Source organism: Perca flavescens, chromosome 2, assembly GCF_004354835.1.
Source record: "Perca flavescens isolate YP-PL-M2 chromosome 2, PFLA_1.0, whole genome shotgun sequence".
Lineage (NCBI taxonomy): Eukaryota > Metazoa > Chordata > Actinopteri > Perciformes > Percidae > Perca > Perca flavescens.
Genome location: NC_041332.1, coordinates 4,814,426 through 4,831,851, shown reverse-complemented (window position 1 = coordinate 4,831,851; position 17,426 = coordinate 4,814,426). Strand labels below are relative to the sequence as shown.

The 17,426-nt window shown below is 42.1% G+C and overlaps 1 protein-coding gene across 1 annotated transcript in view; it reads right to left on the bottom strand.

Annotated features, from left to right (window-relative positions):
- The window catches only part of spred2a (sprouty related EVH1 domain containing 2a), a 33,499-nt gene that overhangs the window by 2,091 nt on the left and 13,982 nt on the right, over positions 1-17,426 (bottom strand). Inside the window, exons 3-6 of the mRNA XM_028602875.1 lie at positions 14,909-15,083; positions 7,569-7,737; positions 6,107-6,171; positions 1,353-1,508 (exon numbers count right to left, since the gene is read on the bottom strand). Coding sequence (XP_028458676.1) covers positions 1,353-1,508; positions 6,107-6,171; positions 7,569-7,737; positions 14,909-15,083 — 565 coding nt within the window. The remainder of the gene's footprint in view (positions 1-1,352; positions 1,509-6,106; positions 6,172-7,568; positions 7,738-14,908; positions 15,084-17,426) is intronic.

Genomic DNA, 17,426 nt, shown 5'->3' with positions numbered 1-17,426 from the left:
CAAAAAAACTTGTTTCCTCTCTGACTGGGACGTTTTGGGACCGATTGGTGGGATTGCTGTGGACTAAGTACACACGGCGATACACTGGTAAGAGCCAATGAGGTTTAACCATGTATCAGCTAATTTAAATAGCTCACGTTACTGTATTGTGTCAACAGTTTACTTCATTTAATATTATATGTGGCGTTTTCTTTTGCACGGTGCACATGTTCCACCAGAACAAGTTCCATCCTGAGACTATTTAGCTCAAGATGACTGTGATTGGTTCAAAGAAATGCAAACAACTCAAGAGGGTTTTTTCTCCTATCCCAGAATGCATCAGTGTTGTAGCCAGACCTTAACTCCACAGCGCTGTGGAGATAAGAGCCGGCAATGTGAGAATAGGACAATTTCAGTGCCAGCTGCAGCTCTGACTCTACTTACACCAGGGATGTTGAACTCATTTTCCCAGAGGGCCACACTGGAAAAAGAGAATCACACCGAGGGCCAGACATAGAGAGTTTATTTGTTTTTGGTCAGACTTTTTTGTGGCTTTCTCAAACACGTCACCTTTTTGTAAATTTTTTTGCTTTTTCCGTCATTTTTGTACGCTTTTTGTCGCATTTTTGTTGACATGAAGCCATACAAAAGTCCTCAAAAGAGTTCCTTAGCCATCAGAGAATTTAGCAAATCAAGCAAAACAATTACCTTTTTTTAACAACAACTTGTTAAATATGAATGAATATGAAAACTCTTTGAGTCTCAGAGTCGGCAAATCTGCCCAAATTCTGCTTTGAATGTCAACAGTTAACATTTAACATTTTAAAAAACACTTTCCTGGGCCACACTGGAAAGAGAGAATCCCACCGAGGGCCAGACATGGAGAGTTTATTTGCGTGCTTTTGTTACTGAATGTCACTTTTTTTTTAAACATTTTGGGAGCTTTTTTCCTCATTTTTGTTGACTTTTTTGTGGCTTTCTCAGACATTTGTTACTGTTTTGTAAATTTGTTTTTTTTCCCGACATTTTTGTACGCTTTTTGTCGCATTTATAGTGACATGAAGCCCTACAAAAGTCATCAAAAGAGTTCCTTAGCCATCAGAGAATCTTGTTCTCAGCCTGAATATGAAAACTCTCTCTCTGCTTCTGGGGAAATTTCTGAGTCACAGAGTTGGCAAATCTGCCCAAATTCTGCTTTGAATGTCAGATTAATTGCATTTAAAAAAAACACTTTCCATGTGTTTCTGGTTTGGCGCACAACTAGGCGAGCCCAAATGTATTGTGAACCCAAATTGATATATACGGGCCGGATCTGAATCTGCAAAGGGGCCAGATTTGGCCCGTGGGCCTTGAGTTTGACACATGTGACTTACACGGTCCGGGAAGTAGTGATCCGAGGGCCGGTGCTGCTCGTAGAAATGTCCCAGGAAGCAATGGTTTCGTCGGGCCTCGCAGAAGTTGTGCGGGGCCAGCGCGTGTGTCGCTGGCTCTCTCTTCTGGGACGAGCTGGACGAGCTGTCGGTGGCCGTCTGGAGGGAAGGGAGGAGAAGGTGTGAACACAGACTGCAGGTCGGTTCGTGAAGCACCTGGCGCAGGTGTGTCCAAACCCACTGTTGCTAGTTTGATGGTGGTAAAAAGGGTCCGTGTGCCGGGCGCCTGGTTCTAAAGGGTTGTTCTTAGTGTCTTCATTAGTCAGAGGTGTGTTTTGGGTGTAACATGCAATCATCCAAGCAGAGATCATCTCCCTTTTATCAACCAATCAGAGATCATCTCCCATTCATCAACCAATCAGAGATCATCTGCCATTCCCTTTAAAAGCCAGGCGCGTTTGGACCTTGGAGCATTGCTGTTATCATGGAGGATTTGCACCCTAATATTTTTATTTGTAATCTTCTGCATGTGTGTGTGTGTGTGTGTGTGTGTGTGTGTGTGTGTGTGTGTGTCCCTGTGTGTGTAACAAGCATAGTGTGCGCGCGCTGTGCACGAGCCTATAGGAGCATTTTACTAATGCTCTGTTGAAATAACAATGAAATGCTGCGTCATTGATTTTAGACCAGGTTTTTGTTGGTCAATGGTGCGATCACTTCCCGCTGCCTCAAGATAGCAATACTCCCAGAATGCACCTGAACACACCTCCCTGTAAGACCAGCACACCCAGAATGCACCTGAACACAACTCCCTGTAAGACCAGCACACACAGAATGCACCTGAACACACCTCCGTGTAAGACCAGCACACACAGAATGCACCTGAACACACCTCCGTGTAAGACCAACACTCCCATAATGCACCTGAACACACCTCCCTGTAAGACCAGCATGCCCATAATGCACCTGAACACACCTCCCTGTAAGACCAGCATGCCCAGAATGCACCTGAACACACCTCCCTGTAAGACTAGCATGCCCAGAATGCACCTGAACACACCTCCCTGTAAGACTAGCATGCCCAGAATGCACCTGAACACACCTCCCTGTAAGACTAGCATGCCCAGAATGCACCTGAACACACCTCCCTGTAAGACTAGCATGCCCAGAATGCACCTGAACACACCTCCCTGTAACACTAGCATGCCCAGAATGCACCTGAACACACCTCCCTGTAAGAAACTGACACCTGGGTCGGTCTTAAACCAGCAAAGACACTTGCGTTGGGTTGAAGTAAGCGAAGAAAGTCTCAGTTTATCATAAAACTGTTGAAGTATCAAACTGTGAAATTCTTTTCGCGTAGTTTTTCCTGGGTGATAACCCCGAAGTGTGAATAGAATATAATTTACTATTACTATTAATATTAATTTACCCACTTTTAAGAATCTACGTGTGAATTTCCATACATTTAACATTTTTTCCATGTCTAATTAGTGTACGAAAGTAACTTTGATGACAGAAAGCAATAAGAACGCTTGGGGCGACTCTATGGTGACCAGATGAGAATGGGTTTTTTGGGACATCTGGTCACCAAGTTCCTTCCCGAGGCTATTTAGCAGAGGCCCTGTGGCTCCGTCCAGCGCTTAGCTCCGCCCCACGACCATTGTGATTGGTTTAAAGAAATGGCAATAAACACAGAGCAAGTTCGTCTCCCATCCAGGAATGCTGTGTGGCAGCCCGTTCTCACGGCAGTTCGTGATACGGTCACGTTATTGAATCTATTGAGCCGTGGACAGGACACGATATTGTCGTTTTTTTCGTGTGGTGATTAGCAGGTTAAACCTGTTGTGACCTGTACACGAAATAAACGTCAAAATCGGGACCTGTACACTAATCAGTAAATCAAAAATAACGTGACTATTTCACCACCTGGAGTGATACCGGGTTGCGTGTGGACTGGACAGACCCTCCTTCGCAGCTCTGTGGAGGAAGGTCTCGTCATTGCGAAGACTAGTCTCCAGCAAACACATTCCGGCAGTTCGCCCGAGTTTCATTCACTCCTGACGAAGGTTGATCTACATCCTCGTGGTCCGTGGTGGCTGTGGCTCAGTGGTAGACCTTGTTTGCCTGCCAATTGCAAGGTTGGTGGTTCGATCCCTGACCCCTGCAGTCCCATGTCGAAGTGTCCTTGGGCAAGTGTGTGAATGTTTATCTGATGTGCAGGTGGCATCTTGTACGGCAGCCTTGGCCACAGTGTGTGAATGGTGAATAAATTCCACTAATGAACCCTGACAAGGCACACCTGTGAAGGTAAAACCATTTCAGGTGACTACCTCATGAAGCTCATTGAGAGAACACCAAGGGTTTGCAGAGTTATCAAAAAAAGCAAAGGGTGGCTACTTTGAAGAATCTAAAATATAAGACATGTTTTCAGTTATTTCACACTTTTTTGTTAAGTACATAATTCCATATGTGTTCATTCATAGTTTTGATGCCTTCAGTGAGAATCTACAATGTAAATAGTCATGAAAATAAAAAGGAAACGCATTGAATGAGAAGGTGTGTCCAAACTTTTGGCCTGTACTGTATAACCATATAAATACAGTCCATTTACATTCCTTCGAGCCTCTTCCGTACCTCCGAGATCAAACCCCTGAGACCAGTCTGCCACGTTCCCCCTTTCATCCATCCTGGCTCCACTCTAAACGAGGCCAGCTATGTAAACAGGCAGCTGGGTGACAGACTACTGACCAGCAGCGCACATCCTGCCGAAACGAGACACCCGTTTTCTTTTGAAGCTGCTGGAAACGGTGGAAACACTGGACTGAAAAAAAAGGGAAGCAGGCAGAGGACCTGGTCCCCTTTATCCGACTGAAGATGGAGGTTTTAGGGATATCGACCCCTCCTGTTGTCATTGGGGTCAAATCTGAACCATTTTCGTGGCCGGGTTGGCTCAGTGGGTAGAGCAGGCGCACATATACTGAGAGGTTTATGCCTCGACGCAGAGGTCCAGGCATCGAATCCGACCTGTGACAATTTCCTGCATGTCTTCCCCCCCTCTCTCTCTCTCCCCCACTTTCTCAACTAGCTGTCCTGTCAAATAAAGGTGAAAAAGCCCAAAAAATTATCTAAAAAAAATAAATAAATTTTACCCATTTTCAAAAAGTTTCTATATCAGAAATTTGGGGGTTTTTTTCAACCAAATTTGAAAACAAAATAATGTGTATAGTTCCCTACAACGATCTTTACAAGTTAAATAAATGATCAGTTCACTACTTTTTATTGAATTTGGGTGTTTCATTCAATTTTATAGCATGTAAAGAAAAATTCATAATAGTAAAATGTAGTAAAACAATTTCAAAAGAAAAGCACAGAAAACATTGAAAAAAGTGGCAAAAAACTTGCAGAAAAATGTCGGGATAATCTTAAAAAAAAACAAAACAAAAAAAAAAAACAAATTTTTGACAGAAACTTGAAAAAGTGACAAAAGTGTTGGAAAAAAAAGATGACCAAAATATTGGAATTCTTTTACATTTTGACCCAGAAAAAAGTTGCATCATGGTCGACTGGGAAGACAACAAGAGGCTTAACGCACAATGCTCAGTATACAGTACAGGCCAAAAGTTTGGACACACCTTCTCATTCAATGCGTTTCCTTTTTATTTTCATGACTATTTACATTGTAGATTCTCACTGAAGGCATCAAAACTATGAATGAACACATATGGAATTATGTACTTAACAAAAAAGTGTGAAATAACTGAAAACATGTCTTATATTTTAGATTCTTCAAAGTAGCCACCCTTTGCTTTTTTTGATAACTCTGCAAACCCTTGGTGTTCTCTCAATGAGCTTCATGAGGTAGTCACCTGAAATGGTTTTACCTTCACAGGTGTGCCTTGTCAGGGTTAATTAGTGGAATTATTTCCCTTATTAATAAAAAAGCAAAGGGGGGCTACTTTGAAGAATCTAAAATATAAGACATGTTTTCAGTTATTTCACACTTTTTTGTTAAGTACATAATTCCATATGTGTTCATTCATAGTTTTGATGCCTTCAGTGAGAATCTACAATGTAAATAGTCATGAAAATAAAAAGGAAACACATTGAATGAGAAGGTGTGTCCAAACTTTTGGCCTGTACTGTATGTTTGGGTTAGGCCTGTTTGAACCAGTAAACTCAAACTAAAATAAGCAGTGAACAATATTAGTAGTAAATGGAAACTAAATTAAAACTAAGAGGGGCATTCACACCTGAGAGTCCGAACCACAAGGTCCGGGACCGAAGTTCATGTTTTAGCATTTTAGCGTTTGATGGCATAGGTAAGTTTTGCAAACGCACAAAAGATCTCTACGTGACAAATCTACGTCCTGCCGTCATACGTGAGCAGGGGGAATGAGAGGGGGAAACACCAGAGCAGGGGGGATGAGAGGGGGGAAACACCAGAGCAGGGGGAATGAGAGGGGGGAAACACCAGAGCAGGGGGAATGAGAGGGGGAAACGTATCAGATATTCGTTTTTTAGCGATGTAAATGCAGCTCAGGAATGAAGGAACAATGGATCATATGAATGAAGGACGGAGATGAATTTGGACACATTTGGCTTTTTATTTACACTCGCCTGACACAAAGAGTTTAATCTGTAAACATGCTCCAAATAATAACACATATTAACACACATTACAACAACACGTAGATACAGACAGAGACAGGAAGTGATGCCCCGGTGTGTTAACAGCTGGAGGAGGAAGAGTTTCTCACCATGAAGACGTCATCGTCGCCGAGCTCCGCCTCGTTCTGCAGCGTCGACGAGGACGTGGTCGACCCTGGAGGGCAGACGAGAGGCACGGTATATTATATTAATAATATATGGTTAGATTAATAATATACGGTTATTAATCACCTGCTTTGCTTTTTTTGATAACTCTGCAAACCCTTGGTGTTCTCTCAATGAGCTTCATGAGGTAGTCACCTGAAATGGTTTTACCTTCACAGGTGTGCTTTGTCAGGGTTCATTAGGGGAAGTTTTTCCCTTATTAAAGCGCCCATATTATGCTCATTTTCAGGTTCATAACTGTATTTTAAGGTTGTACCAGAATAGGTTTACATGGTTTAATTATCAAAAAACACCATATTTTTGTTGTACTGCACAGCTCTCTCTCACTGCTGCAGATCCTCTTTTCACCTGGTTTCTGTTTTAGCTACAGAGTGAGACCTCTTTTCATCTTCTTCTTCTGTACTATCTTTGATTGCACTGGCACATGCTCAGTAGCTCAGATGTAGAACATATCAGCTAGCTAACTCTAGAGACAGTCAAAGAGGCCTGTTTCTCCAACTTTGGTCAGTTACAAGGCAGGATTAGCTGGGAGACTTCTAAATGAGGGCGCACATGTAAGTAGTTCTTTTGTAGATTATGGTGAACTTGTGTGTGTTGTAGCAGTGCTTTGCTATAGAGAACGACGTAGCATGCTAGCGTTAGCATTAGCATGCTAACGCTACGAGCTAACGGTTGCGGTTAGCCAGCTCATTTCGGACTGTGACGTCACAGTCCGAGCCGATTTTGAACAGCTCACCAGGAGACTGAAGGCAGGACACATTCAGAAACCGTATCTCACTCAGAACAGCATGGATGGATTTTTTTCAAAGTTTGTATGTGTGTGGAAGCACCAGAGACACAAAAGAACACCCCAAATCCCAGAAAAAGTGTTTTTTTCATAATATGGGCACTTTAATAAAAAAAGCAAAGGGTGGCTACTTTGAAGAATCTAAAATATAAGACATGTTTTCAGTTATTTCACACTTTTTTGTTAAGTACATAATTCCATATGTGTTCATTCATAGTTTTGATGCCTTCAGTGAGAATCTACAATGTAAATAGTCAAGAAAATAAAAAGGAAACACATTGAATGAGAAGGTGTGTCCAAACTTTTGGCCTGTACTGTATGTTTTTTAATAAAATACAAAAGACCCAACTTGGTTTTAGTCTCAGTCCATCTCATTTGTTTCAATTTACTAAACTCTGAAAACCTCTACCCCCCCCCTGCTGCAAAGGAAACTTCCACTACAGTATGTGGAAATACCGCAGCTTTCTCAGTGGGTGTGCGGCGTAAAGCGGTGTATCACGTAGGCTACACCGCTGTGTGAGATGGTGTCAGACTTCAGTCTTGTCAAAGCTTTCTAGTGGATGGAAGGCATTGTTCCCAAGTGTGCGACTGGTGCGTACCTTCTGTCAGGTCCTCCAGGGCCTTCCTCACGCCGCGGTCGAACGCTCTGGCATCGGACGGGCTCTGGAAGGTCAGACCGCACTTCCTGTTGTCCACCTTCCAGTGGTGGAAGGTGGGCGTGGCCTTCGTGTAGACCAGATCCTTCTTTAAGAAACACTCCAGGATCACCTGCAAAAACAATCATTCCACAAATTGTCAGTAAGGAAGTAGTCAAGACGCCGCTAAACTCTGTTGGCCAACAACACGGTCTCACCAGCTGATCTGCGCCAGCTGATCTGCACCAGCTGATCTGCACCAGCTGATCTGCATCAGCTGATCTGCAACCGCACATCAGCTAGTCAACTCCCCTCGCTGCTAATAGCTTGGGGAGAGCCGGGAAAGTTGAAACACTTTTTAATTAAACGTAATTTACAAAGCGATCGTATCGCACTGAAAGCTGAATATTTTGTCACTAGCAACCTACACCTGTCCTCTGTCAGATACAGTTGCACTTTCAGCTTTGAACAAAACCGATCAGGAATTATTACAGCAACAGTGGGGCGTGCGTCATGTTTCACTCGTCCCTCCTGGTCGGGACGATTGAAACAGCATGGGGGGGACGAATGAAACATACAGTACTTTCGACCATCAAAACTCGTTTATCGCCTGTAACTCTGTGATAAAAGGAAATAACGGGAAGATATTTGGCTGATAGTAGGACGTTAACATGCTCTTTGTTTTGTCCTAAGGAAGTCTGTCTGTCATCGTTACACTCGGAGAAAACTGGAATGTTTCATCCGTCCCGCGTTTCAATCGTCCCGGCTCACCCTATGCTCAAACAGGGCGCCTTTACTTAAAGCTGCTTTTAGTTTGCTCCTAACTGATTGCTGTTTTAGTTGCTCCTAACTTGCTCGCAGCCTTACCGTATTTTCCGGAGTATAAGTCGCATCTGTCAAAAAATGCATCGCGAAGAGCAAAAAAACATATAGTAATCAGCACCGGATTAAAAGTCGCATTTATTTAGAAAGTTATTTCACAAAATCCAAGACGAAAAACAGCCTTTTTTCATCTGTCAACTACACATCAGCACACAGAACAACAGGCTGAATACGGTAGGTGTTTGTTAACGTAACACATTAACAGTTATTGAACTATAAAATAGCACACAGAACAACTAGCTAGCAGGGCGTGGAGACGTAGCTGCACCGTGAACGAGCCCCTCCAGACTCGTTCCTCCAGCTCTGGCCATCTAGCTTTCAGATTAGCCGATTAGCTTTCTTTGTTTTCTTCACTGCAGTAAGAGTCACCTTTTCTCCAGTCTCCCTCATAAGTTTCTCTCATTTCCAACTCTCTTTCTGCTGCTCGATTACCGTTTTCGGGGCTGCATATTTTACTACCTGCAGTTTGTCTCTTTTCTTTCTCAGTTGTCTTTAGCAGCAGCGTTCTAGTTGTCACGAGCCTAGAGCGCCCTCTCTCGGCTGTAGACGGTAATGTTTTCAGTATGAATTTACATATAAAAACTTGTTAAATTATATATATTTTGATATATAAGTCGCACCTGACTATAAGTCGCAGGACCAGCCAAAGTAGTGCGAATTATAGTCCGGAAAATACGGTAGTTTGCTTCTAATCGCTGGCTGTTTTAGTGACCTAAATGCTCGCCGCTTTAGTTTGCTCCATCTGCTTGCTGCTTGCATCGTGCTACCCTCCTACTCCCCTGCACCACATTGTTGTTACAGGTGTTGAAATTAATCAAATAATCGATGCATCGAATCGTGGACATGACGATGCTGCATCGATATTCGACCGGGCCCGTAATCCCTTATTTCTGTTTTCAATTTAGTGTGGGCTTAACAACATTCCTGTTTCCATTTTCTGTTGTGTGTTTTGCTCATTCAGGTGGTGCCATGTGCTCAGTGCGGTATAGTTTTATGCTTTCAATACATTTAGTATTAGTGCACTGCAGGCTGTTTTTGAAGCTTGTACAGCTATGCACTCCGTATCGTATATGGCTTCAGTATACAAATGTATGTGACGCATCGTGATGCATCGAGATATCGAATCGCTGACATGATAATCGTAATCGAATCGGGAGATCAGAAATAACTCTAGGTTTTGACATAAATGTGTCAGGATCCGGTTGAGACTGCTTGCCTTTGTGCCACTCTTGTGGCCTTTTTGTGTATTTTCTTATCTGTGCTTGTTGTTGTGTTCTTTTGTTACCTGTCTGTCATCTGTCTTTGTTTCCGCCCTTCCCCGTATATGGTCTGCACTTCCTCTCTTGTTAGTTTCCCTCCTGTTCTGTTCTCACCTGTTCCCATTTGTCTCATTAGTTTCCCTCCGTTTCCACTCTCACCTGTTGCTCGTTACTGTCTTGTCCAATCCCCTGTCTTTCTGTTTATTGGTCTGTGTATTTCTACACCCCTGTGTTCCTTTGTCTCTTTTCGGTTCGTCTCTCTCTGTTCGTCTGTAGTTATGAGTAGTGGTGGGCAGATCGAGGCTTCGTGAAACAGTTGAAGCATATGTGCCATATTGTGTCGAGGCTTCGAAACAATCCGACACCCGTCTCAATGATGACACCTAGTGGTCACTTGCAGGTGTTGATCTGAAATATCATTGACAACGAGCCATTTATTTATTATTGTATTTTTCTAATATGTGAAGCTTGCAACCTGTAGGCTCCTCACTGTGTATAATGTTATTTTGGTCATGACAAAAGAATACTAATAAAAGAAATCAAGCCACAATGTCTCACTCTTTAGATTTTTATTCACTAATATTAATTTCTCTGCTGTGGAAGGACTCAGCCTACTTCTTTTTTTACAGATAATTTCTCCAGCCTTTGACAAAATCCTCTCACAAAGGGACACTTGTTGCTGGCATGCAAAGATATTTTTTAGCAAGGACATACAAATGAGGAAATATTACTGCTCTCTCTTCCCAGTAAGTTAGGGGATCATGAGTTCTGGGCAAAAACGCATCGTTGAGGTATTTTTTCACTTCCACTGTGGCATCGGCTGTAGCATTGTGTATCGTCTGGGTTTCACGGATGCGATCATCAAAAAGTTCCCATAAACTGTCCTGTGGTTCTACTGGTGTTGATGTCGATGATGATGATGGGCCTGATGTTGACATTTGTGGCTCTGCATGAAAATGAAAACAGCAATTAGTAACAAATCCTAAACTGACGGCATATATGAAGTATACATTACATGAATCAGATTACATAACAGACTGAAACTGCTCACCAGGAGTTGCGTTTGAACGCATCAGCGAAGCACACTCCAGAGTGATGTGCCTTTCAGCCTCCTGGGCTTTGGCAGGATTTCCAAATGCCACATTTTTTAACCTTGGGTCCAGCAGTGTAGCCAGTGCCAAGGCTCTAAAGGTCTCATACCCTCCACATCTGGATTGCAGACCTTCTTGAAAACCATAATAATTATAATAATGTCAACAATAGGACAGTCATGGCCAATTACATGGGTAGTATTGTCATTGTTGGCCTACCTAATTGTACAGTTGATTCCTGTGTTGCCTGTCCTTTTTTCTGTGCAAGCTTGTGCTGCATCATCCTGAACAGTGGTATGAGCTTTGAAGCAGACACTCTCTGTTCCTCTGACATCTCTGTTGTTGCAAGTTTGAATGGTTGCAGTAGTGACAATGATTGTTGAATAATGTCATACTCAAGACTTGTCAGGGGAGCAGTATCACTGTTCAAACTGGAAAGTGCAGCACCCACTGGCTCACGTTGCTCATACAAGCGTTGTAGCATGTCGAATGTGCTGTTCCATCTCGTCTCAACCTCCTGGATCAGTTTCAGAGTTGGTCTGGCCATCAAGCCCTGCATCTCCACAAGCTTGTCCTTTGCTTTGCAGCTGGATCTGAACAACCCCACTATCTTTCTGGCTTTCTGGCGTATTTCATTGATAACTGGGGTTTGATCTAGGGCCTTTTTCACAATCAAATTTAAATTATGAGCAAAACATGGGACATGGCGAAGGTGGAGTAGCCGGGCACTTAGGATCATGTTGGATGCATTTTCAGTCACCATGCACTGAACTTTGGAGGTTATTCCCCACTCAGCCATTAGCAAGGCTTTAGCCTCCATGAGATGCTGGGCTGTGTAGGTTTGGTAAAACCTCCTTACACCCAGTACAACAGTTGCCATTTTTGCCTCTGGTGTTATGTAATGGCAAGTTACACCAAGATATCCGTCCATATTAATGGAGGACCACATGTCAGCTGTAAGGCTAACAAATTCTGCCTTTTGTAGGTCCTCCATTGTCTTCTCCTTGGTTTTGTTGTACCTTTCACTGACCATTGTTTTAAGCACCTTCCGGGATGGGAGGACATAGCTTGGGTCAAGCTTGTTCACAAAGGCCCTGAAACCCTCATCCTCCACGATGGTGAAGGGCTGCAGATCCTTCACCACCATGTTTAGTAGAGCCTCATCCAGTTCCCTCTGTCTGCCTTTTAAAAGAAAAGATAAAACACACTTTGAGACAAATACATTGACAACAAATACAGCTTCAAATAGTGCACAGTTATTAAAGGTACACTGGTTTATTTTTTGGAAACCTTCTTAACCAACATGTTATGAACGTTATGCTCAGTGTGCAGAGAAAGATAAAATGGAATGTAGAACTACAACAATTAGGAAAACCAAAATGATGCCTTCACTGGCTGTAGATTGGGTACTCAAATGTAGACCTATAAAATGTATATTCACAAAATATATTATATTGACAACATATTGTATTATATTCACAGTGAAGCTGTTTTTTTTAACATGGATGGCAGTTGTGATTGGGACAGTGTACGGCTTAGGTTGACACAGGCCTATGGACTTTCTAAACCCAACAGTTTGCTATTATATTTCAATCATAATTATATTTCAAACAATGCATACCTTGCTTAGATGGCCCAGCAGTGTCAGTAGCAGGCCTAGGTACAGGAGGAATGCTACCATCCTCTGCACCCTGCAAAATGGCAGGATGAGCGCTCCTCAAATGGCGCATCATGGATGATGTATTGTTGCAGTAGGCTAGCTGCCGATCACAATACATACTTCTCACTTTATTTGGGGTTTCCAAATGGAAATGCTCCCACACCACAGATGTACGGCATCTCTTCTGTGGAGCCTCCATTTCTATCTATCTATCTATCTATATGAATATATATCTATATCTATCTATCTATATCTATATATATTAATATATATATCTATCTATATATATATGAATATATATATCTATATATATATGTATATAGGGTTATCTATCTATATATCTATCTCTATCTATCTGTGTGTACTTATTTATCTATCGATCTATCTATCTGTGTATCTGTGTATCTACCTATCAATATGTTAATGTGTCACTATGTATACTCTGTCTGTCTCTAGCCATCTATCAGTCAATGTGTAAATGTAAATGTAAGCTTAAATATAACTAAACAAATCGCACTATGAATGTCACTACCAAAAATTCGCTTTCTTAAAACTCCTCTCACAAAAACCCACGAGGTCACGATGCGTTGACTTCACTTTTATACTGATGTGCGATTGTGTGTTCCCGACCCTGTCAATCAAACGCTGATCCATGCCACCTGTTGAAACACTCGTGAAACACTCCGATGCTTCATTTAGCCGTAGTCACGTGACATGGGTGTTTTGACTCACGCTTCGGATCAGTGTTTCGGAACATCCGCGCTTTGGGATCTCGACAAAGCTTCGGAACGTCAGTTTCACGTCAGCCATCCCTAGTTATGAGTTTGTAGTTGTTGTGACACAATAAAGTGTGTTTGTTCTGCACTCCTGACTGGAAGAGTCTTGCATTTGGGTCCACCTGCTGAAAACGTGACAAAATGCAGATATAGGGGCGCCCGGATAGCTCAGTTGGTAGAGCGGGCGCCCATATATGGAGGTTTAGTTCTTGACGCAGTGGACCTGGGTTTGACTCTGACATGCAGCACTTTGCTACATGTCATTCTCTCCCCTTTCTCGCTCCCCTTTCATGTCTTATATAGCTCAGCGAAAAATTCTTTCAGGAAGACCTAACAAGTAATCCATCCCTCCTAAAGCGAATCAGCGCTGGAGGCGTTCACCTTCTGATAAACCAATCAGGAACGGCAAAGGATCCCATAGGCCAATCACAGCGTCTCATCACTGGTTTAAAAATCTGCTTCTCTCCCTGTGCTATCAGCTGTCATTTCAGGAAGACCTTGTCCCTCGTCCTCCTTAATATATTAAATGTATTAATAACGATGGAGTCCAATCTCCAAAACATTGTACACTACCTGCTGTGGTATATAAAAACCTTTTGCATATCTCTGCAAAGAAGTCTCTCCTGATTGAACTGCTGTCCTGCCAAAATAAAGGCTGAAAATGCCCCCCCCACCAAAAAAAATAAAAAATGCAGATATAAATGTAATATATATAATAATAATTATTGATTTTTTAATATTGCACCTGTCAATACAGAACGAGATATTCTGGAGCCTATTTTGCTGTCAATACTGCCGACGTTGTCTTTGCTGTAATCAGATCAGAATATATTTATTAATATATACAGTACAGGCCAAAAGTTTGGACACACTTTCTCATTCAATGCGTTTCCTTTTTATTTTAATGACTATTTACATTGTAGATTCTCACTGAAGACATCAAAACTATGAATGAACACATGTGGAATTATGTACTTAACAAAAAAGTGTGAAATAACTGAAAACATGTCTTATATTTTAGATTCTTCAAAGTAGCCACCCTTTGCTTTTTTATTAATAAGGGAAAACAATTCTAACTATGTTAACTAATGAACCCTGACAAGGCACACCTGTGAAGTGAAAACCATTTCAGGTGACTAGCTCATGAAGCTCATTGAGAGAACACCAAGGGTTTGCAGAGTTATCAAAATAATAATCATAATCATCAGTAATGTGGATATAAAGACTAAGTGGTTAAAGGCAAATAATAGAACAGCTAACAGTCTGGTAAGTTCAGAACATTACATCACTTTACTGTAATGCAGCCTTTAAAACCAGGAAAAGACACTAGACGATAGCTAGTCTCATATCACGATATCGATATAATATCGATATATTGCCCAGACATCAAACTGAAAAATGAGACGGCAAAGAAAAGATCTGTCTACAGTATTCTGTAATATCGCTAATTTGTGTCTGAGTTTTGAGTTTTTTGTGCATCCTTTAGATCATTAAAAAAGGGCCCTGATGGGAACCATCACAGACATCAAACAGAAACACGAGACAGCAAAGAAAAGATCTGTCTACAGTAAACTGCTATCAACTCTTTGCAGGTGATTTCTGCAGGAGCATTGTTTTTTATCAAAAAGGCACCAACCTGCTTGTCTTTGAGGCGTTCTCCGTGGATGAGGAAGCTGTTGCGTCCCAGCAGTTCGCTCGCCAGCAGCCTGCACACGCCCACTTTGCTCAGGCAGCCGTCCTGCGCCAGCCAGCCGCCACTCGAATCGTCCCGGGTCATCACCACCGCTTTGACGCGCACGATGTAGCTGTCACTGCAACCGACCAGAGAGAGAGACACGGTAACATCAGTTAGCGTGCTGACCCGCTAGCTTAGTGAGCAGAGATAAAGATACAGATTAAAAAAAGATTTAGGGATGCTACCATCCTCTGCACCCTGCAAAATGGCAGGATGAGTGCTCCTCAAATGGCGCATCATGGATGATGTATTGTTGCAGTAGGCTAGCTGCCGATCACAATACATACATCTCACTTTATTTGGGGTTTCCAAATGGAAATGCTCCCACACCACAGATGTACGGCATCTCTTCTGTGGAGCCTCCATTTCTATCTATCTATCTATCTATCTATCTATTTACCTCCCTATCTATCTATCTATCTATCTATCTATCTATCTATCTATCTATCTATCTATCTATCTATCTATTTACCTCCCTATCTATCTATCTATCTATCTATCTATCTATCTATCTATCTATCTATCTATCTATTTACCTCCCTATCTATCTATCTATCTATCTATCTATATATCTATATATCTATCTATCTATTTACCTCCCTATCTATCTATCTATCTATCTATCTATCTATTTACCTCCCTATCTATCTATCTATCTATCTATCTATCTATACGGCTGAACCCACTGGTTAAGATTCTGCCGAAACATCGAAATATAGAATCCTCCTTCCTGTGGCTGTCCTTCCTTTGCTGTAACTGATGCTGACTTGCTGCCTTCTGGCTGCTGTCTGGAGATTCCTTCATGCACAACTCGTATTCTTTTTCGTACCAGATGTTGTAATAGTGGCCATGTTGTGTGTAGTTTAGGGTCTTCGCCACCACCAGACCAATCAGCATTGAACAGATTGAACATGTAGCTGGACTTGATTGGCCTTCTTTTGACTGAAAGTACTGCCAAACAACAACTTTTTCTGCTCACCAGATCAATGTCCACTTTCTCACAGCCTGCTGCATTGAACGCTCCACCTACGTAAACACCTTCCCGTAATCAACGGCAGTGTCACTACGGCGACCAGCGTAGAGCGCGTAGTGCAAGCGTAGGGTTCGGCAGTATTGGGAAAGTTCACTTTCTACATGAACTGGTTCAAAGTTCAGTTCACAAATTTTAAAATGAACTAGTTCAGTTCATAGTTTATACTTCAAAATTTTGAACTAAGTTCACAGTTCCAAAAATTAACTTAGTTCAAAGTTCTTTCTTTCCATTTGTTGCTGCGAGCTAATATTTTTCTAAATGATTAGCACATATAGAACCACAGACAGCAATTAGTTTTAACACTAAAACTATGCGTCAGATTTCATCTTCATATCCGATCAGTTCATAGTGCCGTTTCAGGTCTGCTGTGGATGGGACTGAAGTGCCGATTTTCTTTTTGAAAGCCAGCGGGGCAAAGTTTGCTAAAACTGGAGCTAAAACTGGAGCTAAAACTGGTTTAAATGGTCATACGAAGCCACCACAATGTTTGTTGTTTTGATGACCCATGTGGCGGTGAGACACTGGTGGCTGGTGTTGCCAGATTGGGTGTTTTTTCCGCTACATATGAAGGCCTGTTTACGGTGTGTTTTAGCCGTGATTTCTATAGAAATCTGGTGTTCACAGACACCGGAATGAAGGAGTTCACCGTAACGTTCATCAGGCAGTAATACGGTACGTTCAGGTTCCGTTCGCCCAAAATAAGAACGAGTTCATGAACTATCGTTCAATGAACGCGTTCAGGCACACAACACTGGGGTTCGGTTCGGTAGGAAAAAAATTCCAAGGCTCAGCAGAAACTGAACCCCGTCAAAAAGCCCAATATTCAGCCGAATCCGAAGCCCAATCCTGGATTTGGTGCATCCCTACTTAAAGGCAAACAAGAATAGTCAAGAAGACTCCGGAGAGTGAACTGTTGTAGAGTGAATTAACAAACAATGATGCTGCAAAATGCCTTAAACAACACGACTCACTCTGGAATTTGAACTTGATTATTGTCTTTCTTTCTAATCAAGACTTTGATTGATCTCTCTGGTGGCTGATGGATGACAATTGTGGGAGCTAAAAATGGTGTCACAAGTGGGACACGATTGAAAGAACTCTGGATTAAACCAACCAGTGTGGAACAAGTTTGTGTCATTGACTACATTTACATGCATATAATATGCTGGTTATTGCCCCCACACATATTTTCTCAAAGTGTTCCGGCGGTGGCGGACTTGTTGGCGTTGGGGATGTTTGTGCATATCCAAAAACCTGTTAATACCCAAGTCTGTGATAATGTTTAAAAGTAGCTGTGTTTCTCATACTTTTCTTTTGGCCGAGCATCTCTACTGTCAGCCCTGCATACTGCCGACTGGTTGGTTTGTGTACAGTAACCCTAGCAAT